Source organism: Peromyscus californicus, unplaced genomic scaffold, assembly GCF_007827085.1.
Source record: "Peromyscus californicus insignis strain IS unplaced genomic scaffold, ASM782708v3 Scaffold_11__1_contigs__length_118956290, whole genome shotgun sequence".
NCBI classification, from domain to species: domain Eukaryota; kingdom Metazoa; phylum Chordata; class Mammalia; order Rodentia; family Cricetidae; genus Peromyscus; species Peromyscus californicus.
Window position 1 is genome coordinate 67,885,311 of NW_026294402.1, and position 26,814 is coordinate 67,912,124.

Genomic DNA, 26,814 nt, shown 5'->3' on the forward strand with positions numbered 1-26,814 from the left:
GCAGGCAGGTACCATATTGATTTTCTTGCAATTTCCTCTAACAAACTATCCCTAATTTGGTGTCTGTGAACAGCAACATGTAACTGATTTAGAATTCTGTAGGTCCAAACTCTTTTTTTTTTTTTTTTTTTTTTTTTCCTTTTTGAGGAAATTTTTTTGCTTGGAAATTCTGCCATCCTGGAACTTGCTGTGTAAACCAGGCTGGCTTTGAACTGGTGGCAGTCCTCCTGCCTCATACTCCTGAGATGATAGGTGTGGGCCACCACCCCAGCTCTAGGATAAAGTGAAGTTGCTGATGAGGCTGCATCCCTCTGAGGTCCAGGGAAGAAGCTGTTCCCTTACCTTCTTTAACTTCTAAAGACTGTGAACCCCTTTTTCTTCAGAACCAGCAACGTAGCCCCTCTCCTCCCCTTTTTCTGACCCCCCAAAAGAAAGGTTCTTCAGTTCTGAGTATTCATTTGGTTAGACTGTCTGGCCTTCATGATCAAAGATGATGTCCTTGACGAACCATGTCTGCCAAGTTTCTTTTGTCATGTATTGTAAGAGTCTCACAGGTTCTGGGGATTGCTCTGTAGACTTCTGTGGAATTCCTCTCAGTAGCATCGTACTAGGTCTTCTAGAGATAGCAAATCTGATGTTCCCTTGCCGCTGGGAGACCTTTAAATTCCAAAGACTGGAAAAAAATAGACCCTGTAGTGTGTTGAAAGCACATTAAAATCTGTCTCTAAAACCCTTCAAAGACAATTCAACTTTAAGCATTTTTTTTTTAACTTTAAGCATTTTTGGAAGTGAGCTTCATGCACTTACTAACTCCTGTCTTTTTTTCCAGCAGTGGAGGGTGTTGAGACAGGGTTTCTTAGTGTAGCCCTGACCATCCTGGAACTCAGTCTGTAGACCAGGCTGGCCTTAACGCAGAGATCCACCTGCCTTTGCCTCCCAAGTGCTGGGATTTAAGGCATATGCCACCACCGCCCGACTCCTAACTCCGGTCTTCTCTATGTTTTCAAAGGGAAAGTATCTTAAATGTTTGCCCTCCAACTGTGTTGGACTTCATCAGAAAGTTTTGAAAACCGTTTTTCTCTCCTCATGGATCATGTTGCTGGAGAAGGGTTGAGGGAAGGTCTCCACACATAAGGGATCCTGGATAGATGAACAAGACAGGGCAGATTCATCGTTAGTTTTCTTTCCGAAGCACATTGGCATATACAGCCTTGCCGCCTGGTTTCTGCCTTCACTTAAGCAGTGATGGATGTGCAGCCTTCTGATTGGGCAACTCTGAAGCTTCCCATCGACCTTGCCTCTCTTCATCAGCATGGGTATCTCCTGGGACACTCCAACCTTTTTCTCCTGCTTCATCTTCTCGTTGTTCTTTTCCTGGATGGTTTAGACCCCAAAGCTCTAGTTTGCTCTGATTTCTGGATCAAGACTGGCCTTGTTGCCGTTCTGAAGAACGGCTTCTGATTCCGCCCTAACGTTAGCATTTCTTCAGCAGAGGAGGGAAAGCAGTTTCCGTTCGTAGGATGAGATGCGGAATGTGGGGAAGTTAACTGTCCTTGAGCTCAGCCTCTGAGTGTGAGATTAAAGGGGTTACATCCTTCTGCCCCCAGCCCCATCTTTCATTTTTTAACAAAGGAACTCTTCTCGAGCGTCGGCCAGCTTCGCTCCTTCGATTATCTGCAAGGTTATACAGATTCCCTTAAGTTTCTGTCTCAGCCATATTCTATGATGGAGAAACACATCTTGACTTAAACCTTTAGAAAGAGTGTTAATTACTTTTCCTTTTGAACTCTCTTAAAAAACAAACAAACAAAAAAAAACCACTCTTCGTTGCCTGGTGTTATAGAGTTTCTTATTTGTCACATTCTACGTCCTCCATTCCATTCCCAAACTAAAACCCTTTCCTGGTGGGAAGCCTGAACACAGACATTGCCTTAGCCACTTGGTAGAGTTTAGGACAGGTATTAAGAAAATCTGTCTGTCTGTTACTGTCGTTGGACAAAAGTTTATGTCTGTATGTGTAGGAATTTTTTTTTCTATTTCAAAGATGTGAATTTAATGAAGTGTGGGAGCCAGTTAAGTTATTTTATGTAGTGGGTGTTCTGGGTCCTGCCACTCTCTGCTTCCTTATAAGGGCAGCATTTGCTGGCTTCCTCGTGGACTGTGGAGCTGAGCTACATTCGATTTCTACTTGACTCAGGGGACCAGCTCTGCAGGCTCCATCGTATGAAGAAAGTGAATGTTTGCCTTGATTTTTGAATGTACTTCTTAAAATGTCTTCTTAAAACATATTTTTTGTTTAATAATGTGGGTTTGTTTTCTTTTCCGAGCATGATAGCAAATATTTCTTAGTATCCCTACCCCGCCCCGGGGAGTTTATATTCTACCCCACAGGTCATGCCAAAAAATGAATAAAAGTTTAAATGCCAAAATGTTTATGAAAACTGCTGTCTACATACTGATTGATTGCACAGTTTAAATAAAACTTTTCCTTGGTTAAAAAAACAGAGGCACGTGTTTTCCTTCTTTGGGGACTAGAGACTAGATATCTGCGGCTTATAGAATGGTTGGATGGAATGATTTATTAGGTGTACTCCTGCTTCAGGCCTCCCTCTAAGAATTGTAGCCATGTGGCATTTACTGAATAACAGCAAGAACACACATCTTTCCCATTCCTGATGATTGATGCACATTGAAGAAGCAAATGGTATGTGACCCAAGGCTGTGGGCACCTTCAGACACACAAAGCTTTGACTCCAGATGAAGAAGATGCTACTGTGAGAGTTTGGAATGGCAAAAGGAGCCTGAGCACCTTCCCAGGAAGGTGATCTAGAGATGGAGCTGCAGAGATGATGGAGCTGCAGAGATGATGGAGCTGCAGAGATGATGGAGCTGCAGAGATGATGGAGCTGCAGAGCTGCTCAGTGGTTCAGAGTGGGCCAGCCAGGTGACCTGGGTTTCATCCTGGAACCCGTGTAAAGGTGAAAGAGGAGAAGTGACTGTACACAATTCTCTGACCTCCACATGTGTGATGGCACTATACTCACACACGTCTTACACACAATAATAATAATTTTTTATTGTTTTTTTTAAGACAGGGCTTCTCTTTGTAGCCCTGGCTGTCCTGGAACTCTCTCTATAGACTAGGCTGACCTTGAACTCAGAGATATACCTGCCTTTGCCTCCCAAGTGGGATTAAAAGGCATGCACCACCCAGCAAATTTTTTATTTTTTAAATCTAAGTGTATAGAAATTTTAACAAGCTTGAATTAATTAACACAAAGCCCTGAAGTAAAGAGAAAATATAACCTTTATTATTTTAATTTTTTTTTTTTTTTTTTTTGGTTTTTTGAGACAGGGTTTCTCTGTGTAGCTTTGCGCCTTTCCTGGGACTCACTTGGTAGCCCAGGCTGGCCTCGAACTCACAGAGATCCGCCTGGCTCTGCCTCCCGAGTGCTGGGATTAAAGGCGTGCACCACCACCGCCCGGCTATTATTTTAATTTTTAAGGATACATATTTTTATGTGTATGAGTATTTTTCCTGCATGTGTGTATGTCCACTGAAGAGAGAGCCTGATCTCCTGTAACTGGAGACACAGACAGTAGTGAGCTACCATGTGGATGCTGGGAACTGAACCTGGGTCCTCTACACAAGCAGCAAGTGCTCTTAACCACTGAGCAATCTCTCCAGCCCTGGTTTTATTAAGTGTGTGTGTGTGTGTGTGTGTGTGTGTGTGTGTGTGTGCGCGCGCACACAAAGGCATTGGATCCCCTAGAGTTAAAGTTAAAAGTTGTGGGCTGCCCAGTGTAGGTGCTGGGAAACAAAGTTGGGTCCTCTGTAAGGGTAGTAAACACACAGAGTCATCTCTCCAGTCCAAACACACACTTTTGAATATACAGGATTGCCCTTGCTAGAAGTCTGAGCAAGTATCAGAGTGAAAATCCTACAGGCCATGTTCTCTAGCCCCAAGGTAATGAGATGAAACATTCATTATGAAAAGAAAGATGCTAGACATTTTGAAGTTTTTAAACACTTCTAAATAATCTATGAGTTTAAACATCGAGATGAGAATAAAATAGAACTCAATGAAACTAAAACACCAGGGGATATATCAGCAGAGCAGTGACTGGGCATGTGGAAAAATGAACAGAAAGAACAAGAACTCATGGGTACAGTAAACTAGTACCTAGGCATATAACTCAAATATTTAGCAAGAAATACAGGGTCTGGAGAGATGGCTTAGTGGATGTTTCTAGGAAAGTTCTAATCTTCGAATCCCGATTGGTGGAAAATGTAACTGAACTTGACACAGATGTTTGTGATTTTCAGGCTTCAAAGCCCTCTCACATTCTGGCTCCGGGTCACAGTTCAGCTCCCAAGTCTGTTCTGTGGCCCTACTCAGGCCCTGTGGCGGCTTGATTACAGTAGATTTTCCTTGTCTGCATTGACTGTGGTGTCAATTGTGTTGGCCCCAAGAAGACCCCTTAACAACACGACATGGATAAGTCATGAAAACAGGCTTTTAAAGGCTTAAAATAGGCACATTTCCTGTCTTTTAAAAGAGATTTCATAAACTGGGCAGTGGTGACACACACCTTTAATCCCAGCACTTGGGAGGTAGAGGCAGGTGGATCTCTGTGAGTGCGAGGCCAGGCTGGTCTACGGAGCTAGTTACAGGACAGTCCGGGATACAGAGAGAAACACTTTCTCAAACAAACAAAGATTTCATAAAATGCCAGTCATTCCATATTTAGAGTGTTGTTTTTACATCAAGACTTATCCTGTTTCTTACCTAGTTCTGCCTTGCCGTGCTTCATTCACAAATATTCATACATCTTGCTTACTCATTCTTAAAACATTTTCTCAAGCTGCAATCCGACTATGCTGGCAGTATTTATGCCCTGAAAAAAAAAATTCTGCCTTTTCCTATTGCTGTAAAACCCAGAGCAAAGCAAGGCAAGAACCCTGCTTGACTGCCATATTGATGTCGTCAGCGGTCACTTATAGGGCATCTTTTCTTTTTTTTTTTGTTTTTGTTTTTTTTTTTTTGCATTTATGTTATATTTCTTTTTTGTTTGTTTGTTTGTTTGTTTGTTTTGGTTTTTCGAGACAAGGTTTCTCTGTGTAGTTTTGGTGCCTGTCCGGGAACTCACTGGCTTCGAACTCACAGAGATCCACCTGCCTCCGCCTCCTGAGTGCTAAGATTAAAGGCGTGCACCACCACCGCCCGGCCATTTATATGACATATCATGTAATATATCTTGATTATATTCTTTCCCCTCTCCCCAAGTCCTCCCAGGACTTCTCAATCTCCCCAGCCACCCAACTTCAGGGTTTTTTTTCTCTCTCTCTAAAAGAATGAAAGAAAGAAAGAAAGAAAGAAAAAGAAAGAAAGAAAGAAAGAAAGAAAGAAAGAAAGAAAGAAAGGAAGGAAGGAAGGAAGGAAAGAAGGAAGGAAGGAAGACAAAACATCAAACTATAACAACAGCTAACAAAAAGCACACAAAACCCTTGGAGGCCGAGTCGTCAGCTCCTCTGAGCACGAGCCTGCCCTGGGGCGTGGTTGTACAGGGGCTGACATCTCCTTCTCTTGGTGCCCTTAACAGTCTGCTTCGCAATTTTCCATTTCCTCTTCATTTCCATAGGTTTCTTTCTCTGTCTAACCTTGAAAATGTGTGTTGGCCTGAATTCTTTTTTTTTTTTTTTTTTTTGGTTTTTCGAGACAGGTTTCTCTGTGTAGCTTTGCACCTTTCCTGGAACTCACTTGGTAGTCCCAGGCTGGCCTTGAACTCACAGAGATCCGCCTGGCTTTGCCTCCCGAGTGCTGGGATTAAAGGCGTGCGCCACCACCGCCCGGCTATGTTGGCCTGAATTCTATTCCTGGCTGTCCTCCTGGGTTCTGGGTGACTCTTCATTTGGATCTGTGGCCTGGGTCTGTCCAAAGCACTGATATCGTGGCTCTGCACGGTGGAATCTGCTTCCTTTTGGCACCTCTCTGAGTGAGAGGTGCGATGAAGATCAGCTCTGGAACTCAGAGCCAAGTCTCACGGATTTGACCACAGCGAGGTGGAGGGACATTTTTGGGAGGAAGTCTATCATACCGGGAACATGAGAGTAATAGGGTTGGGTGGGAAAAGCCTGTATTAGGGACTTGTCTATGCTGTAACAAAATGCCTAACCAAAGCAGTGTAAGGAAAGCAGGGTTTGTTTGGCTGAGAGTACAGTCCATCATGGTGCACCTGTCACGAAGCTGGAGCATGAGGCACCCAGTCACATCACATCCTCAGTCAGGAAGCAGAAAGACAAGCTAGTGCTCAGCTCCCTTTCTCTTTATTCAGGCCCAGACCCCGGGAAATAGGATGCTGCTGCCCTTGGTTAAGGCGGGTCTTCCGCCTTAGTTAATGTAATCTAATTCCTCACAGATGTGCCCTGACGCGTGTCTCCTAGCTGATCCTAGATCCTGACAAACTGACAGTTTTCTCCATGTCTGCATGGCTGTGTCAATATGATGCTATTTCGGCCTTCCTTTGACATTTAAAGGTTTGTATCCATGATGTTGGATCGGCGTGCTGAGGCATAGTGACAACATTTCATGGGGTCTGGCATTTCCCAGGTGAACGAAAGTGGAAGGATATGCCAGACATGCAAGTGTGAAGAGTATGTGTATATTTGTGTAAAAGCACCATTCTTTCCTGTCTTCCTTCCTATCCCCACGAGCCTCAAGGATGAGGACACATGTATGCTTTGAGTGACAGTCCCAATCTGCTCTGCCTTTTGTGTGTCCATATAGTAACCCACTCCTACCGGGATTCTAGGAGTGACCAAATAAATTTCTTTAACCAATGAGACACAAGCCCAGACTTGGAAAATGCTCACGTAGTATGGTTTGCCCTCCCTTGGTACTCTTGCAAATCTTGTAAGCATTATCATCTGAAAGAGTGTGGATGAGCCGGCTGGATGCTATCCCACAGCCCAGTTACGATGCTTGCTCATTACTCCTGCTCAAAGCCATCTGCTTACCAGCAAGCAAGAGGCTTTGGCCACCAACTGACCACAAATTCCTGGTTCACTCTGTGGTACTACAAAGAGCCGTTCTATCAGAGTCCATCACAGATGGCCTGTCCACAGAATTATAAACAACCAAGTGGTAATTTAAACCACTGGGTTTGGGGTCATTATACTGCACTGGTACACACTTACTTATACATGCCATCAATGCGGATGTGACCCCCAAGCACTGATACGCATATGACCTGAGGTATTATGAATTCAATAAGTGTATCTCCCTGTCACCCAACCTCAGACCCTGGCCATCCAAAACTGGGCTCACCTTCACCCCACGTCACCACCACAGGCTTCTCTCCCCACGTCCAGTCTCACAAGGACAAGGCTGGAAGCCAACTCACTACTGGAGCCTCATGCAATGTCGTTGTCGATTGGCACAATCCCCTGAACTCCTTTACCCCATCTCCATGTACAAGGCCCTCACTCACTTCTTGGATAACATTTCGTAACTGGTATTGTTTAGAAGCCGTCTCCTTCATAATTCAGGTGCCCTTGTGGCAGCAATCGGAGGCCTTGAAGAGCTCATCAGACCATAAAGATGCCTCCTGCACAACTTGAATTAGGTGCTGTCCTAGTGCCATGGCTGGGGTAAAATGCCCCAATAGAAGCAATTTAAGAAAGGAAGGGGCCGGGCGGTGGTGGCGCACGCCTTTAATCTCAGCACTCGAGAGGCAGAGGCAGGCGGATCTCTGTGAGTTCGAGGCCAGCCTGGTCTACAGAGCGAGATCCAGGACAGGCACCAAAACTACACAGAGAAGGTTTTTGTCTCAAAAAACAAAACAAAACAAAACAAAACAAAAGAAAGAAACAAAGGAAGGAAGGAAGGAAGGAAGGAAGGAAGGAAGGAAGGAAGGAAGGAAGGAAGGAAGGAGGAAGGAAGGAAGAGGTTAATTCTGGCTCATAGGTCAAGGTACAGCCCACCATGGTGAGGAGTTCAAAGCATCAGGAGCTTGAAGCAGCAGGTTACATCATATCCACAAACAGGAAACAGAGTCGTGGATGCCTCCTAGAGCTTAGCTCTTTCTCCGTTTTATTTTAGTTTAGAATTTGAGACAGGGTCTTGTTGTATTATCCAGGCTGGCCTGGAACTAACTATGTAGATCAGGCTAGCCTTGAATTCACAGAGATCTGCCTACCTCTGGCTACTGAATGGTGGGTTACCATGCCATTTTTTTAAAAAAAGATTTATTTATTTTTATATGTATGAGTGTTTGCCTGTATGTATGTATGTATGTATGTGAACCATCTCTGGTGTGAGGTTACCAGGTGCCTGGTACCTGAGGAGGCCAGAAGAGAACATTGAATCTGTGGTCCTGGAGTAATAGATGATTGTGAGCCAATATGTGGGTACTGGGAACAAGCTCTCGTTGTTTTTCAAGACAGGGGTTCTCTGGGTATCCCTGGCTGTCCTGAAATTAGCTCTGTCGACCAGGTTGGCCTTGAACTCACAGAGAACCACCTGCCTCTGCCTCCTGAGGTGTGCACCACCGCTCAGCTAGCAAGCTCTTAACTGATGATCCACTTCTCCAGCCCCTCTGCCTTGTTTTTGTTTTTGACAAGGTTTCTCAGTGAGCCTTGTTATTGCTTTGGGTAGACTGGCCAGCCAATAACCTCCAGGGATCTATCCTCCAACTTCCCAGTCCCGATTATGAATACGTATCAATGGCCAGTTTTTATATGAGTGCTGGGGAACTCATATAAAGGAACTCATGCAAGGTTTTCAACCTTGTCTGACAGGCAATCTTCAGTATTTTTTTTTTTTTTGAAATGAGTTCTCAAAATGTAGCTTTGGCTGGCTTCTAGCACAGACATCCAACTGCCTCTGCCTTCAGAGTGCTAGGATTATCGCCATGTGCCACCACAGGCTAGGGCCAGGCTATTCTGTTTCTAAAGCTGATCCCACTAATGTAGGGTTTTACCTTGGTCATTGCCTGCACACTTGAAAGAGTTCTGTAAGTCTTGTGTATAGAAAGATGAGACTCCCGTTTGGTTAGCTATAGGTCCTCCTGTGCTTAAGGAGTACTTGTCTAAGATTAGATGTAGAAACAAACCGTGTTTTACCTGATGGAAGTGTAGTCTGCAGCTAGTTTCTCTTAGTACAGTAACTAGAAAACCTAACAACAAACCGGGAAAACTCATAAAAGCTCATCAAAGAATGCCAGAGCTAGAAGACACCTTAGAGAAGAAGTCCCGCTCACTTGGTAAATCAGAAACCGAACCTCAAAAGCGTGTGCCTCAGTTGTAGAATGTGGACTACTAGTCGAATCTGATTGGCAGTCTCCTTGGGTTGGCGTGGGGGAATCTCCCTACAACTAGTCTATGTGAGTTCCCCTTTCCCGATGCTCTTCTGGTGTTAATTCCATACGCTTTGTGTTGAAGAGCCCAGTTATTACATCTCCAAGGCAGGGGGCGTTGCAGAAACACGAGTTCGAACCACGGGCACGGAGAATGTGGGGCGTCCATACACCCACCCAGAACTATGCCGCTTTCTCAGACAAAGTTTTCCTGACATCTGACTGCGAGGCTAAGATGCCTGCTGGGGCTGGGATGAAGTTGCGAGCTGCTGTTTCCTCGGGGAGTCTGGGGCCGGGCTGGGTGTGCAGAGAGGCGTGGAGCTGGGGGTCTCTGGGCCTGAAGGGCAGAGAGCGGCCCGGGGCGCAGAGGACCTGGACGCAGAATTGGAGGGTTTGGGGCCTTGGAGGGCGCCGGGGAGCGCAGAGCAGGACGCTGCGCCCTTGCGCCCTTCATAGGGTGCGCGGAGCCAGGGAGTCTTGGGCCTTGGAGGGCAGCGGAGAACGTGGAGCCCGAGCTGCGGGGCGCGGACGGGAGACGTAGAGCCGGGGGTAATGGGCCTTGGAGGGCGCGGGGACCCCGGCGCATAGGGGCTCGGGGTGAGCGCAGGGCCTGGCGCGCACGGTCCCGGAGCGCAGCGCTGCCTGCCGGCGAGGCCGCGGCCCCGGAGCTCCGTGCGGGTGCGAGTGCGGGTGCGGGGCTCCGCGCGCCCTGGGTCCCCGCCCCCGAAGCCCGGCCCCGTGCTGGGTTGTGGAGCACAGGCGGGGCGGGGAGGCCGCGGGGCCGCGCCACGTCCCCCGAGCGGCCGCGGCAGGCCGGGGGCTTTTGTGTCCGCGGAGGCCGCGTCTCCCCCGCGCGCGGGCGGAACGCCGCGCAGCGCGGCCCAGGGCGCGCGTATTCTGCGGGCCGGGCGCGGGCGCCGCCCCCAGGCCGCGGCCCTGAGCCCGGCTGAGCCCCGCGAGTGTGCGGAGCCCCGAGGCCTCGGCCGCCTCCCAAACTTTTCAAAGTCGGCCCGCGGCCCGGCAGGCCTGGGCTCCGAGCTCGGCCGGGAGGACCCCGGGGACCAGGAGGAGGACCCGGAGGACCAGAAGGAGGACCCGGAGGAGGAGGGGCCACCGCATCAAAGACGCCGGCTTCCCGCGGCCCGGGGGCGAGCCATGCGCGGCGGTCGGTAATGTCAGCGGAACAGGACAAGGAGCCCATCGCGCTGAAGAGAGTTCGAGGTAACCGAGCCGGGTCGGGAGGAATAGGGGAGCGCGGGCCCACCGGGAAGCCACCGGGGCGGCCCGGGCCTAAGTGCGCGGCCCCAGGCGCGCGGGGTCCCCACTTTGTGTGCAGACGTGCGGCGTTCAGCATCCCTTCCTACCCGGCTCCTCTCCTGCTTCCCACCACACAGCACAATAGACACCTCAGGGTGAAAAAGAGACACCCGCAAACAATACCCACCCCCCCCAGAAAACTAAGTTGCACTGCTAGAGAGTTGAGGCGCTTGGAGGAAGCACCTCCCTCCAAAAGGCAGCACATATTCACTATATTTTCCTTTAGTGTAGGGAGAGAAACTAGATACATTCAGAAGGCGTTTTCTTTATTAACCAATAAGATTAAGAATCAAATCATCCAAAAATCAGCTTTCTGCATCATTGGTTTTCTTCCTTGGGAACTAGTGAGGAATTCGAATGCCTCTTACTGCCTCGGAAAAATCAGAGAGAAGGATGTACTGAACAAAAGGTACTGCATGGAAGTTTAAAGCCCATACACACCACCAAATGCCATCTGGGAATGTGTGGATATCCGCCAGCTCTTATTGCCAGCTCTGGATGGGTTTCTGAGAGTCGCAAAGTTTGTTCATTGTGCAATTATTTGTTGACCATGTACTATGTGCTAGGTACTGTTCTTGGCACAGGTTAAAACAGCGAGTAAAGAATGTAGATGTTCTTCACGCAGGAGTGCACACACTCGGCAAACAACACACATGATAAAGTACCGTGCAAAATATGAAACCCCAGAATGGGGGTAGAAGAGACCACTTGGGGAGGGGAGGCAGGGAGTATGGAGAAAGTGACCGAAGGTTCGCCTGGAAGATGGGCTGACAGGAAGATAGCACAAGCCCTGTCGTTCCTGGGGGAAGGGCACTCCAGGCACAAGGAACCAAAGGGGCAGCGGACTGAGGTCTGGCTAGCCTGTGTGTCCAAGCAGGGTCAAGGAAGCTGTGGTAACTGTGGCAGGGTGAGCCAGGGCAGCCAGAACTTCCAGGTGTGGTGGGCTAAGGTTAGGGGAGTGTGTCTCGAGAGTCATGAAGACCTTGACTTTTGTCAGGTGTGGTTGGGAGGCTGTTAGTTCCAACACTCTGGAGGGAGAGGCATGTGAGTTTGAGGCTAGCCTGGTCTACATAGTGAGTTCTAGGCCAGTTAGGGCTACATAGTGAGACCCAGTCCAAAAAAAAAAAAAAAAAAAGAAAAAAGAAAAAGAAGAATGAAAAAAAGGAAGATTTCGGTGTTGACTCTGAGATAGGACTGGACAGTTTGCGAACAAAGCAGTGAATGAGTTTCTCATAGGGTTTATCTCAGTGTTGTATAGAAAGTAAGCCTGAGGGGAAGGACTGAAGCAGGGAAGCTACTGCAATAAGCCGTTCACCCAAACCAAGGTAAGGTGCACATAAATCAATAACTAGTAAGATAAATTTCCACTTGACTTAACTGACTAAAGGCATCCTTTGGTGTTTCGGGTCACTGTGACTCCAGAGTGAACACAACCCCGTGACACCAATGCTTGGGATCTGAAAGATCGTCTCTCAAATATTTAGGTAGAGTTCCCCTTTGTGGAGCTTGGGGCATGGCTCAGTGGGTAAAGCACATGCCCAACAGGTACAGAGAGGGTGTGGCAGCTCCCCTGTCATTCCAGCAGGTGGAAAGGGGAGACAGGCGATCCCCAGAGCAAGCTAGACCAGCTGACCCGGTGAGCTTTGGTTTCAGGTGAGAGACCCTGCCGAAATACATATGTTGAAAAGCAATCAAGAATCAGCCCCTGGCGGGGCATGGTGGCACAGGTCTTTAATCCCAGCACTCCGGAGGCAGAGGCAGGCGGACCTCTGTGAATTCGAGGCCAGCCTGGTCTACAAAGCGAGTTCCAGGACAGCCAGGACTGTTAGACAGAGAAACCCTATCTTGAAAATCCAGGAAATAAAAAATCAGCCCCTGTCCTCCATGTGCACAGAAGCATGCAGAAAAAGAGAAATGGATATTTTTAGACACTTAAGCAAAAGTTTTAACTTAGAGCAGAGCATTGCTTTTAAAGGCTTGATGTCCAGACAGCCTTCCATTTGGTGGATTATGTTGTTGTTGTGGGTTTTTGTCTGTTTGTTTGTTTTGTTTTGTTTTTTTGAGACAGAGTCTTACTATGTAGTCCTGGCTATCCTGGAACTGACTACATAGATCAGACTGGCTTGGAACTCAAAGAGATCCACTTGCCTTAGCAGGGAGCTCTGGGATTAAAGGTGTGTACCACAGTACCCCGAATGGTGAAATACCATAGCCCTGTTTTGTTTGTGATCATGAGTTGCCAAACCTTTAAGGCTGAGACCTTTCTGAGATGCACTTTCCCCCTGAGATTTTTGCAGTACAGTTTTGCCTATTATTATAAATTGCTTTGGGGCTAAAGGAAAGGAAAGAGCCCTCAGGTTTATGCCTTTGATCTTAGCTGTCTGTCCTAGCCAGATGTGATGCTAAGTAACATTTGTCAGCATCTGACTGGTGAGGGTAAGAACACAGGTAATCCTGCATGTTGTTACAGTAGCAGCATTCAGTCCCAGTCAGCAGCAGGGAGTTGGCTCAGTTTTCAGCTCCAGAGTATTCTAAGGGTTAAATCCCAAACTACAAGAATGACTTCTAAAAACACACAGTCAATATTTGCCAGTGCTATTAATTGAGAGACCCTGTCTCAACAAAACAAAACAAAATAAAAACAACAACAACAAACACCATGGTGGGGGACAAGTTCAAGCTCATCCATGGCTACACAGTGAATTAGATGTCAGCCTCTAGTACTTGATACACTGTCTACAAAAACAAGAACATCAAAGCCAATTCCCATGGAGGATTCATCTTGGGGGAAAACCCTAAGAGAATAGAAGAAGAGAAACAGACATTCAGAACTGAAGAAGGAATAATGAGCATTCATGCAGTTTGTCAGTAACAGAAGGGCAAGGCTGTTGTTAAGGAGATAATAACAGAGAAGTGCCATAAGTGTACTAACTGTCGACGTTACTGATAGACAGTATCTGGATGAATGTGCGGAGGGTTAGGATTGAGGTGGAGAAGTAGGGGTAGGAGGGCTAGTGGAAGAACAGGTAATGGTTTCTGGGTTTAACGTTGGACCGTGTTCGGCTCAGTACCTCATCGGGAATCTGAGCTTGGCTCTAAGTCTGCTGACTATACTCCAGGCCCCCAGGGTATCCCAGTGTGTGCAGTGAATATGCCTGACATGGCTTGTAACTGAAGCCAATCATTTAAGCCAGAAATAGAAATTTGGAAGTCGTAGGTAAACAGGTGAATACTAATTAATGTCTTGGGAACACACAAGCTTACCCGAGAGAACAGTGAGAAGAGCCTTGAGGTCACGAACTTGGAAAACACTAACATTTGGGAGACAGATGGGGAAGACTCAGAAAGGCAGAGGGAGGGAGGGAGATAGATGGGGGGGAGAGAGGGAGGGAGGGAGGGAGGGGAGAGAGAGAGAGAGAGAGAGAGAGAGAGAGAGAGAGAGAGAGAGAGAGAGATTCCAGAGAAGGAGGAACTCTAAGAATATGTCACATGCATAGAAAGAAGACTGGCTATATGAGGGATACATGGATGAATTTTGGTGTCTTAAAAAGATGTATTTATTATTATGTGCAGTACATGCATGCAGAGGCAAGAAGGCAGTACTGGATCCCTGGAACTGGGGTTATAGGCAGGTGTGAGCCACCATGTGGGTGCTGGGACCTGAAACCAAGTCCTGTGGAAAAGCAGCCAGTGCCCTTTCTTTGTTTTGTTTTGTTCTTTGAGACTGTTTCTCTGTGAAATCCTGGCTGTCCTGGAACTCACTCTGTAGACCAGGCTGGCCTCGAACTCACAGAGATCTGCCTCTGCCTTCCAAGTGCTGGGTTAAAGGTGTGTGCCCCCACACCTGGTGCCAGTGCTCTTAACTGCTGAGCCATCTCTCCAGCCCCCTGTGTGGGTTTGTTGGTGGTAGTTTTTCGAGACAGGGTTTCTCTGTGTAACCCTGGCTGTCCTGAAACTAGCTCTGTAGACCAGGCTGGCCTCGAACTCACAGAGATCCATCTGCCTCTGCCTCCCAGAGTGCTGGGATAAAGGTGACCCAGCTAGTAGAGTCTTACTATAACCTTGGCCAGCCTGGAATCCACTATGTCGATCAGGCTGGCCTGGAACTCATGGAAGAGATCTACCTCCCTTCTGCCTCTAGTGCCTCAAGGTGTGTGCCATCTTGCAGAGCTGGGGCATTCATTTTTTAAAGATTGATTTCTCTCTGTGTCCGTGTCATCCCCCCTCCCCCCCTCCCCCCCATGCCGCTGTCCGTGTCCTGTGTGTGCACACAGGGGCCTCCATTGCCGGAAGGAGCATTGCCTGCCTTGGAGGTAGAGCTCCAGGCATTGACAGCCCCCTGGCATGAGTATTGCTCACGAACTCCTGTGCTCCGACAGCAGTTAGTGCTCTCAACTGTGGCGCGCTCTCTGCAGCCCTCTGGGTTGCGTCTTTAACATGTTGGATGGAAGTTACCTGTTTTATTCTTGGTTGTCAAGGTATCTGACAGAACCCTCATGGGATGAATGGTTTGTTTCGGCCAAGGGTTCGGAAGGTCTCCTAGTGAGGAAGGGACAGCAGTAGTCAGATGTGGTGGAGGCTCTGTCACACGGTGCAGACAGAGAGCGAGCGAGCGCTGGACCAGAGTCAAGAATGAACCCGGGCACGGTGGCACACACCTTTAATCTCGGCACTCGGGAGGCAGAGGCAGGTGGATGTCCCAGTTCAAGGACAGCCTGGTCTACAGAGCGAGTTCCAGGACAGCCAGGGCTACACAGAGAAACAAAAGAAGTCTCGTGTGTGTGTGTGTGTGTGTGTGTGTGTGTGTGTGTGTGTGTGTGTGTGTGTGTGTGTGTGTGGTGTGTGTGACCTACTTGTGCCAGCAAACTCCCCTCCTCCGGGCCCTCCCTCCTTCAGCGTGGCACACAAGCTGGGTGTAGTGGTACAAACCTGTAATCTGAAGACTGAGCCAGGAGAATCTTGAGTCCCAGGCTAGCCTCAGCTACATAGGGAGATCCTGTCTCAAAACAAAAGCCGTGAGCCACTGCAGGGGTTATTCTGATTCAGACGGTAGCAGTGTCCATCTGGGAGCCATACAGGGTGCCCTTTTTCCCGGTAGCTGAACTGTCTCCCCGTTTGCACACAGTACTGCCGCAGTCTCCTTCTTTGAGCCTCTGCCTTCCTTGCCTTCCCAAACGGATTCCTTGCTGCAGATTCGCTTCTGTCTCTGGTTGTTGCAAAGCCCTGGCTTTCCCTTTTGCCCGTATTCATCCGTATCACAGCCATTTCTTAGAGTGCCACCTGCCATGACGGAGTACCAAGTGCTCTGCCAGCTGGTCTAAATGGATGCCCCTGTGTCTCTCAGTCACCCTGTCTGTCGATTAGTTGTTACTTCAGTAGGGTTTGCATTTATGAAACTGATGCTAGGATGGAGAGATGGCTCAGTGGTTAAGAGCACCTACTGCTCTTTCAGAGGACCCAAGTTCAGTTCCCAGCACTGTGTAGCCTAGATTGGCCTCCAATTCATGATCTTCCTACCTCTGCTTCTCAAAAGTATTGAGGTTACAGGTGTGTGTCCCCATGCTAGGGCTTTGGTATGTGTCATATGATACACACAAAAATGGGATGGCTTCTGGTGTAGTTTAGTCTGGAGGACAGCAAAGTGAGGAATACTGTGTGGGCTCCTGCTGTGTGCTTGGCACGTTCCATGGCTTGGTGTCTGTTAATATACTCAGTACAAAATGTGCAGATTAATGATGGGGACTAAAACTTTTATGGGTGTGGATGTTTTGCCTGGATGTATGTAACTACATGGATGTGCGGTGCCCACAGAATCAGAAGGTGGCACCGGATCCCTTGGATTACAAATCCAAGGGTGTGACCCAACATGTGGGTGCTAGTAATTGAACCTGGGTCCTCTGCAAGAACAAGTGCTCTAAACCGTTTAGCCATCTCTCCAGCCCACATCCTCTTTTAAGACAGGTTCTCACTATGTAGTCCTGATTAGCCTGGAACTCACTATGGACCAGGCTGGTCTCGAACTCACAGAGATCTGCCATGGTACACCTGTATATGCTCTTGTGCGTGCTCTCTCTCTCTCTCTCTCTCTCTCTCTCTCACACACACACACACACACACACACACACACACACACACCACCACCACCAACAACAACAACAACAATAACAACACATAGTACATAAACAAATAAATGTAATGAAAATAAAATAAACAGACCAAGTTGAAGGGGCTATGAAATCATATTCTCAACTTCCAAAGCAGAGATCTGAAAATGAAAAAAAAAATACTGGGAATAACTCAGAAGTAGAGTTTATGTAAGGCCCTGAGTTCAATCCCCAGCTCCACTTAAATAAATAGAACTAAGTAAAATATAACTTTTCCAACTTAATGTTTTTAAAAGTGTCTTTTCTTAAGCCCTAGAGGATCTTTTAGAAACTCTCTTGTGCTGGAATGTGGCTCAGTTAACAAAAGTTGACCCTGCTGAGCTCGCAGGGGGTCCTGGATTCCAGTCCCAGTGTTGCATTATTTCCGAGTAGTGATATGTGCCTGTAGCCCCGGCACTGGGGAGGTGGAGGCAAGAGGATCAGAAGTTCAAAGTCATCCTCATCTACATGGTGAGTTAGTGGCCAGCCTAGGCTACACAAAACCATGTTCCAGAAAGAAAGAACAAGAAAGTAAAACACAAAAGGGTAAAGAAAAGTCTCCCTGAACGAAGAAGACACCACTCTTTAGTTTACTTTCTTTTAGTTTTATGGAATGCTAGTAAATCTCAAATTGTAATGCTGTTCCTTCAAAAATCTTGCCTTGTGAGGCTGGAGAGATGCTGAGGAGTTAGAGCACTGGCTGCCCTTCTAAAGGACCTGGGTTGGATTCCAGGCACCCACATGAGGGCTTCCAACCGCCTGTGACTCCGGTTCCAAAGGATCTGATGCCTCTTTTGGCCTCTGTGTGCACTGCATACATGTGGTGTACAGACATCCATGTGAGCAAAAGACCTATACACAATTTAAATTTTTTTAAAAGTTTTATGTGCATTGGTGTTTTCCCTGCATGAATGTCTGAGTGAGGGTGTCCCTTGGAACTGAGGTTACAGACAGCCTTGTGGGTGCTGGGAATTGGAGCTCTGGAAGAACAGCCAGTGCTCTTAACCACTGAGCCATCTCTCCAGCCCCCTAAATAATTAAAAATATATATTTTTAAGGTTAAAAAAAATAATGTCTCAATTGAAGTGTCAGTATATACTCAGGAGGAAACAGATCCACTGACAGCAAGCCAGACATCCGAGGCACGTGAACTTCACGGCTGTGTCTGGCTGGTGGGACGTGAGATGCTTTGCAATTGGTATCTGATCTGGGGACAGAAACCACTCACTTAAACAAAGTTCTTAACAGAGGCAGATGCAAGTGACCGCAGTAGGATATTACATTTTCATGGAGGTGGCAACTATAGGTAACACATATAGGTGTATATGTGTGTATATTTGTGTGGTGTGTGTGTGTGTGAGTGATGTGTGTGGTGTGTATATGTGTGTATATTTGTGTGGTGTGTATCTGTGTGGTGTGTATCTGTGGTGTGTGTGTGTGTGAGTGATGTGTGTGGTGTGTATATGTGTGGTGTGTGTGTGTGTGTGAGTGATGTGTGTGGTGTGTATATGTGTGTATATTTGTGTGGTGTGTGTGTATATGTGTGTGTATCTGTGTGGTGTGTGTGTGAGTGATGTGTGTGGTGTGTATCTGTGTGGTGTGTGTGTGAGTGATGTGTGTGGTGTGTATATGTGTGTATATTTGTGTGGTGTGTATCTGTGTGGTGTGTATCTGTGTGGTGTGTGTGTGTGTGAGTGATGTGTGTGGTGTGTATCTGTGTGGTGTGTATCTGTGGTGTGTGTGTGTGAGTGATGTGTGTGGTGTGTATCTGTGTGGTGTGTATCTGTGGTGTGTGTGTGTGAGTGATGTGTGTGGTGTGTATATGTGTGTATATTTGTGTGGTGTGTGTGTATATGTGTGTGTATCTGTGTGGTGTGTGTGTGAGTGATGTGTGTGGTGTGTATCTGTGTGGTGTGTGTGTGAGTGATGTGTGTGGTGTGTATATGTGTGTATATTTGTGTGGTGTGTATCTGTGTGGTGTGTATCTGTGTGGTGTGTGTGTGTGTGAGTGATGTGTGTGGTGTGTATCTGTGTGGTGTGTATCTGTGGTGTGTGTGTGTGAGTGATGTGTGTGGTGTGTATCTGTGTGGTGTGTATCTGTGGTGTGTGTGTGTGAGTGATGTGTGTGGTGTGTATCTGTGTGGTGTGTGTGAGTGAAGGCACCTGTGGGAAGCCCAGAGGACAACTGGCAGGAGGGAGCTGATTCTCTTGTTCCATAATGTAGGTCCTGGGAATCCTTGACCTGTTGAATCACCTTCCTGACCCATACTTTAATTTACAATATGATTTTATGTAAGGAATTGATTAAACCAGTGTTGATCTGAAACTCCAGGTGTGGTGGCGCATGGAAGGTTGAGGATTGCAAGTTCAAGGGCAGCCTGCGACACTATCTAAAATTAAAAACAGACAGACAGACAGATAAAGGTGCTAACCAAAAAGCCAGCTGTGGAGACCATAAAGACATAACTGCAGGAAACAACATCCACATTCAGGATTTAGTGAACAAAAAAAGAAAAGCCAGGGCCACTGGAACTTTAGGGTTGGGGGAACCACCCTGTAGAGTTGAACCCTCAGAGTTAGAGCTCTACGGCTAAGCTCATGTGTTGAACTTTGTCCCTAGCTGGGAGTGCTGTCTTAGGGGATGGGGCATAGAGGGGGCTGTTCCTCTGAGAGCTGTATCTGAGCCTCTGTTTCTGAATCGCTCTCCGCATCTTGTTTACCTTGAGGTATGACATTTCCTTCCCCTGCCCACCATGGTGACGGAGTGCCTGGGCAAGCAGATGTGACTGAGCCTCTGAAACTGTGAGCTGAGCAGTCAGCCTCGCCCCTCTCAAGTTATAGCAAGCGCTTTCTGTAGATGTAGCCGTCTTGTTAAATAAGAAACACAGAACCAATGCAGAGATGAAAGCCCAAGAGGTCAGAGTAATAGCTAAGCGCTAAAAACCTTACCCTTCACTGCTGCTGCTGTCCTCCTCAGCAAGAGACCTACTTCCTGTCTGTTTGTCCTTTTTATTGACTTTCTATTCTGCCTTCTCATTGGTTGTAAACTCAACCACATGACCTCCTCGTCACTGCCCATCTATACAGACCTCCAGGTCTTCTATGGTTGGTATTGAGATTAAAGGCATGCGTCTCCAATGCTGGCCGTATCCTTGAACACACAGAGATCTGCCTAGCTCTGCCTCCCAAGTGCTGGGATTAAAGGCGTGCGCCACCACCGCCCAGCTTCTGCTATGGCTTGCTATAGCTCTGACCTCTTGGGCTTTCATCTCTGCATTGGTTTTGTGTTTCTTATTTAACAAGATGGCTACATCTACATCTGGAGCACAACATTCGTGGTACGTATAGCCGCTGTGACTGAGCCTCTGAAATTGTGAGCTCAGCAGTCAGCCTCGCCCCTCTGCAATTATAGCAAGCGCTTTCTCACAACAAGAGAATAATACAGCACGTTACATGTAATAGATTCTGGCTGTTGGTGGGATGGTTCAGTGGGTAAAGGCACTTGCCACAGCCTGACAACCTGAGGTTGGTCCCCTGATTCCACAGTGGAGAGAACCAACTCTCTCATCTTGTCATTTGACCCTCACACACATCCTGTGGCGTGCCTTCAGACCCTCCAAACATAAATGTATCCTGTACACACATGAAATAGTAATAAGGACAAAACAAAAGTGATCAATAAAATAGAGCTTGTCAGTAGTCTCAGTGACGTTCCCTTTCCTTTAATCTTTTAGGGACCTCAACTTAGGCCAAACTGGGCTTGGTGGCTTTGATGCTGAAAAGAATGTCAGGATTAGTCAGCATGGAGAAGATTTAGATTTCTCTTTCGTTGTTTTTCTGTTGTTGTTGGTTTTTGTTTGTTTGTTTTTTGAGACAGGGTTTCTCTATGTAGACCTGGCTATTATGGAACTTGTTCTGTAGCCCAGGCTGGCCTCAAACTCACAGAAGTCCGCCTGCCTCTGCCTTCAGGGGACAGGGATCAAAGGTGTGCACCACCACACCTGGCTAGAGTTGGAGATTTTTATTCACGCTATCTTAATGTAGACGTGAAGTGTGGGAGTTAGGAGGAAAGAGGAGCTCAGAAAAACCTGATGACACACCCAAGGGTAGTGTGGGCTCCTCAGGAGAGAGTCCAGTTCATTAGCTTTGCTTTAGTTTCACAAGCCATTTTAGTGGCTTGACTCCAACCCTTTTGTTCATCCCTTTTCCTTTGCTGTTGTAAGTGGAATTACAGGACGCTCCAGAGCTGCCTTGGATGAAATTATACGCTGCTGAGGGGAAACCCGGAGCTGAGAGAGTAGCAAAGGGGTTGAGAGCTGTAGATTTACGGTTTGGAGGGATTACAGCCTGCAGCCGTTGATGCTGGGGAAGGGGCTCCTTCCCAGCTTCCTGTCCCCATAGTTTTCCGTCTTTGTATCCTGCCTTAATAATATTACTATGAGCCGGGCGTTGGTGGCGCATGTCTTTAATCACAGCACAGGGAGGCAGAGCCAGCTCTATGAATTCGAGGCCAGCCTGGTTTACAAAGCAAGTTCCAGGACAGCCAAAGCTACACAGAGAAACCCTATATTGGGGTGGGGGGAAGCAAAACAAATTACTATGAGATATATGAAACAGTTTCACTTCCAAGTAGGAATATTATCAGGATTTTTTTTTATTATTTTTTTAGGTGGTGATAGCGGACTGGATGGCTTAGGAGGACCAAATATACAACTAGGAAGCCCAGATAAGAAAAAACGCAAGGCCAGCACACAGGTAAATTAACTGTTTTTTCTTTTAAAATTATTTTTATTTTTAATTTATTTTTAAGATCTGTTTTGTTTGTTTTTAATTGTGCGTCTATGTGCATGTGAGGGCAGGTTCCCAGGGAGGCCAGAAGAGGGCATCCTATCTCCCAGAGGTGGAGTGACAGGCAGCTGTGAGCTACCTGAAATGTGTGCTGGGAACTGAACTCAGGTCCTCTGGAAGAGCAGTAAGTGCTCTTCACCACCGAGCGGTCTCTCCAGCCCCAATGTTTTTAGTAACAATTTTCACTTGTTGGTATGATCACATGGCTAAGTGAATTGTTACATTTAGCCCCGTGCTTTGCTTCCTGTCTGCTTCAGAGCCTAACAGGGGTGTGAACTCAGTGTGCTGTGTGTTAGTCTAGCCTGTAGTTCTATTGAAGGATTTTCAAACAATTTTAACTTGAAGTAATTGCTCTGTTGTTATAGCAATCAATATTGTGTAGTATCATAGTGGGAGTACCCTTTGCTGTAACTTGTGATTGTAATAAAAAATATACATATAGGATTTTATGGTTTTCGATTTATTTGTTTATTCATGTTTTTGTTTATGTGTGTATGAGTGTTTGCCTGTGTGTATGTCTGTGCACCATGTGCATGCAGTACCCCTGGAGACCAGAAGAGGGCACTGGATCACCTGGAACTGGAGTTACAGAGGGTTGTGAGTGCCATGTGGGTGCTGGGAACTAAACCCCAGTCCTCTGCCAGACCAGCAAGTGCTGTTACCACAGAGCCATCTCTCCAGCCCTGCCTTATGGTTTTATTTGCTATACACTGAAGCACTCTTCTGGTGATAATGAGTTTCTTTGATATGAATCTAAGTTACATTTTGTTTCCATTTTGGTCACTGTCTGTTAAATCTGAAGTGTAACCATTATTTTTCTATTAAGAGATGTAGAGATTAGATCTTTGAGAATGCTTTAATTATGGCTCTCTTGACATTTTAAAAAAATGCTTGGAATGTGTTTATCATTCGCTAGCTTTATGGCTATTTGGGGTATAAGAAGTGTGATTAGAATACTTTAGTGTTTTAAGAGAGAATTTAGCTATAGGCAAGCATATACATGAAAGTTGTGGTAGGCATTTTAAAAAACGATGTGCTTATTTTTATTTTATGTGTGAGTGAATGGTTTACATATATGTCTGTGTACCACATGCATGTCTGGTGTCTTTGAGCCTAGAAGAGGGTGTCAGATCCCCTGAATCTGGAGTTATAGGCAGTTGTGAGCCACCATGTGAGTGTTAGGAATGGAACCCAGGTCGTGTGGAAGAACAGCCAGGGCTCTTAACTAATGAACCATCTCTCCAACCCAATGATAGGCTTTTTTTTTTTTTTGAAGAGTTAAATGGAGTTTGAAAGAGCAATGGATTTGAGCTACAAAAGCATGCCTCATTTCCATTCCTAAATGAGAGAAACATATTTTAAAAATGATATTATTTTAAATTATGTATATATGCATGTGACTATTGTGGGTATGTGCACCTGAGTGCAGGTGCTGGTAGAGGCCTGAAGAGGGCATCAGATCCCCTGAAGGTGGAGTTAGCAATGCTTATGAACAACATCCTGGGCACCAAATTTGGGTCCTCTAGAAGGACAATTGAAAATACTAAATTTTCTTAGTACTGTAAGAGAAATTTGAACAAAACCAGGTTCTGGGTGCTGAGCCCCACTGTTACACTGACCTCTTGGATCAAGACTGTCTCTTTTCCTTTACGCTCTCTTTGCAGGGACCTTCCTTTCCTCCGTTGTCTGAGTATGCACCACCACCAAATCCAAACTCCGACCATCTAGTGGCTGCCAATCCCTTCGATGACAATTACAACACCCTTTCCTACAAACCCCTGCCTTCGTCCAATCCCTATCTCAGCCCTGGTTATCCTGGCTTTGGAGGCTACAGCACGTTCAGAATGCCACCCCACGTCGCCCCAAGAATGGCTTCCCCCTACTGTGGTCCTTACTCACTCAGGAATCAACCCCACCCATTTCCCCAGCATCCCCTGGGCATGGGCTTTAACCGGCCGCACGCTTTTAACTTGGGGCCGCCCGAGAATCCGAGTTTTGGAAACCCACCGTACAATAACGTGCTGACGCAGGACATTAACATGCCTGGTCAGCCTTTCAGACAAAGTTCTGCTGAGAACTTCAGTCCGATTCCCCCGCAGAATGCTGGCCAGGTGTCTAACCCTGACCTGCCATCCAATTTTGTACCTGGAAACAATTCAAATTTTACCTCACCGTTAGAATCCAATCATTCTTTTATTCCGCCCCCAAACGCGTTTGGTCAGGCAAAAGCGCCACCTCCCAAGCAAGACTTTCCTCAAGGGGCAACCAAAACCGCGAATCAGAGTTCCTCTGCTCACCCCCCTCACTTAAACATGGAGGACACGGTCAATCCGAGTAACGCTGAGTTGAAAAGTGTCAACAGGAACAGTGCCGTCCAAGAGAACAGCCGTTCGGGTAGTGCAGAGGCCACCAACAGCCATGCCAATGGGACCCAGAACAAGCCGCGGCAGCCCCGGGGCGCAGCCGAGCTGTGCGCGCCCGACAAAAGCCGCAAGTTCGCCCTGCACCCCGGCCGCCACGGCCATTCGTCCTCTGACCCGGTGTACCCGTGTGGGATCTGTACCAACGAAGTGAACGACGATCAGGACGCCATCCTGTGCGAGGCCTCCTGTCAGAAGTGGTTCCATCGCGTCTGCACCGGCATGACGGAGACGGCCTACGGGCTCCTGACGGCCGAGGCCTCTGCAGTGTGGGGCTGCGACGCGTGCATGGCTGACAAGGACGTCCAGCTGATGCGCACCCGAGAGGCCTTCGGCCCGCCCGCCGTGGGCGGTGATGCCTAACCACGGCCCTCCCCGAACCCGGGTTCGTTCTCTCCGTGCAGAACAGAGATTTGGTGACATAGGAGTTTCATGTTTGACATTTTTGTGAAATGGCACATACAAAAAAATATTACATTTTAGTTCTTACTAACATTTCGATTCATCCTGTTGTGTTGTCTTTAATGAGATGGATGTGTGGGGGGTGCTGTAGAGACACTTATAAATAAATGTTCATTGTTATTTATCATAAACATAAAAGCCTCTTGAAGCTTCAAAATAATATATGACAAAGGTAGGCAAGTTTTAACTTTTAAAAGTCAGTCATTTAAAGAAAAATGTCTATTTCAGTGCTAAATTTTGACCATAAGACAGTACACATTTAGTTCAAGAGTAGATTGATTTAACATGTTACCTGAATACAATCTGTGTAGTGATAATTGGGGGTGGGGAATGTGTATGTGTAATGGATCTTAATGTCCTTTTTTTAAAATTTTAATGTTAGAATTGACACCTGATCCTTCCTCTGCTAGGGTCTTTGAAATCTGTGAGTTTCATTGTTCAAATCAGTCTTTCCAGGATGTCTGTGTAGGTACAGGACAGACGTGGATCATAGGATAGAGTCTATTCCCAGTAGTGTTTGCTAGTTAACTGGTTGGGTGTACCTTGTGACATTGCTAATATCCGCTTACTGACTTTAGTGAAGTTGGCGTAACATGTTTCCAAGTGTGTCGTTCAGAACTAATGCTGGCATTATGCGCTCAGTTTCTAACGTACTTGTTTTTTTGTTAGTGCTCTCCATATGATAATGCCGTGTCTCCGGACTTGCGAACTCTCTCTTCTACATGTTTTTAGCTGGGACAGACGGCACAGAGAGAAGCACCAGTGTGGTCTGACAGTGCTCTGTGCTCTGCTGCACAAAGAGCCAAGCAGTGGAGGCTGGAGGAATGTTCTGGAGATCTGACCTTGCAAAATGAACCTAAGGGAAGTTCAAAATCCACTTTCAGTAAAGGCAGTGAAGAGCCAAGGCCAGAACTTACTTGGGGCTGTACTTCAGGCTTTGTGGTGTCTGCTGTAACTGGGGACAGGTGAAAATGCACCCGAGAGGACCTTCCCTCTAGAGCAATGCTCTGAGATCCGAAATGACACACAGGTATTTTAGGAGCAGATCTTAACCTGGGGCCAGAATAAGCAAATGGTCTGTATGACAGTAGATAGCAACTTGGACAGTGGCGGGTGTTGACAACCATCCTCAGTAATGCTGTACCATTCATTCATAACCAGTGTGACCACACAAAGTTCCGAATGTGGGACTGGCGGCCTGGCTCTGCAGACCCGTGCCCTTGCTGTGTCCTTGCAGAGGACCTAGGTTCATTTCCCAGAACCCACATTAGTCCGCTCACAACTGCATGTATCTCCAGTTCCAGGGGATCTGATGCCCTCTCCTGGCCTTTCTGGGCGCTGCACACACAAGGTGCACATCCATGACTCAGGCATGCACAGATACACATAGAATAAAAGCATCTTTAAAATACAATAAAAAACATTTAAAAATGCAAAACTTTGAATACTGTGGTGATTGATCTCAAAGGAGATAATTACTACAGTAATTACAATGACAGCCGCCACATGTTACCAAGAAACTTAAAAGTGTGTGAAGACTTTTGACGTAGGGCGGGAGAGATGGCTCAGCAGTGATGAGAACTAGCTGCCTTTCCGAAGGACCTAAGTTGGGTTCCCAGCACCCATGTAGCAGCTCACAACCATCTATAACGCCAGTCAGTTCCAGAGCATTCCACACCCTTTTCTGGCCTCTACAGCAAGCACGCATGTGGTACAGACATACATGCAGGCACAGCACCCATATGTATAAAGAGTAAATAAAGAGATGTTTTGACTTTAAAAAATCCTGTGTTAATGACCGGAGACCACATCTCGACACAGTAGGACTGCACCTCCCACGTCTCAAAGCCTTGAATCACAGCTAACTGACGTAGGCTGTGAACTTGGTCACGCATCCACGTCCCTAGACCATTATTCAATGGAAGGCTAGCTTTTCATCATTTGGGCCCATTTTCTAAGAAACAGAATCCCCCAATTAAGAAGTAGTAACTATAGGATTTGAATAATTTATGTAGATGACAAAACAGTGAGTTTTGTGAACATTAGACATTTAATACCCTGTTTGTAGAAAACGGTGTTTCTGATGTAGATTGTCAGTGACTTAAACTTTTCTAAACATACAGTGCTTTGGGGTGGGGAAAATAAAAAAATACATTAAAAAATACAATGCTTTAATTTTGACATACAAGACAGTTTCGTACAGTACAAGGTAATGCAAGGTTTTCTCCATCTGCCCTTGGGGAATCCTATAATGTATACCTTCACAG

At 46.8% G+C, this 26,814-nt stretch overlaps 2 protein-coding genes across 2 annotated transcripts; one reads left to right on the forward strand and one right to left on the reverse strand.

Annotated features, from left to right (window-relative positions):
- Positions 1-9,068: 9,068 nt before the first annotated feature.
- LOC128105218 (translation initiation factor IF-2-like) lies at positions 9,069-10,472 on the reverse strand (the record flags this gene model as incomplete). Its single annotated transcript, XM_052730193.1, has 1 exon — positions 9,069-10,472. A coding segment is annotated over one exon (885 nt), but the record flags the coding sequence as incomplete, so codon positions are not given.
- Positions 10,353-25,985, forward strand: Pygo1 (pygopus family PHD finger 1). The gene is made up of 3 exons (XM_052714184.1): positions 10,353-10,578; positions 21,487-21,572; positions 23,330-25,985. The coding sequence occupies exons 1-3, from the start codon at positions 10,530-10,532 to the stop codon at positions 24,446-24,448; spliced, it is 1,254 nt and encodes a 417-aa protein (XP_052570144.1). The 5' UTR covers positions 10,353-10,529; the 3' UTR covers positions 24,449-25,985.
- Positions 25,986-26,814: the final 829 nt, after the last annotated feature.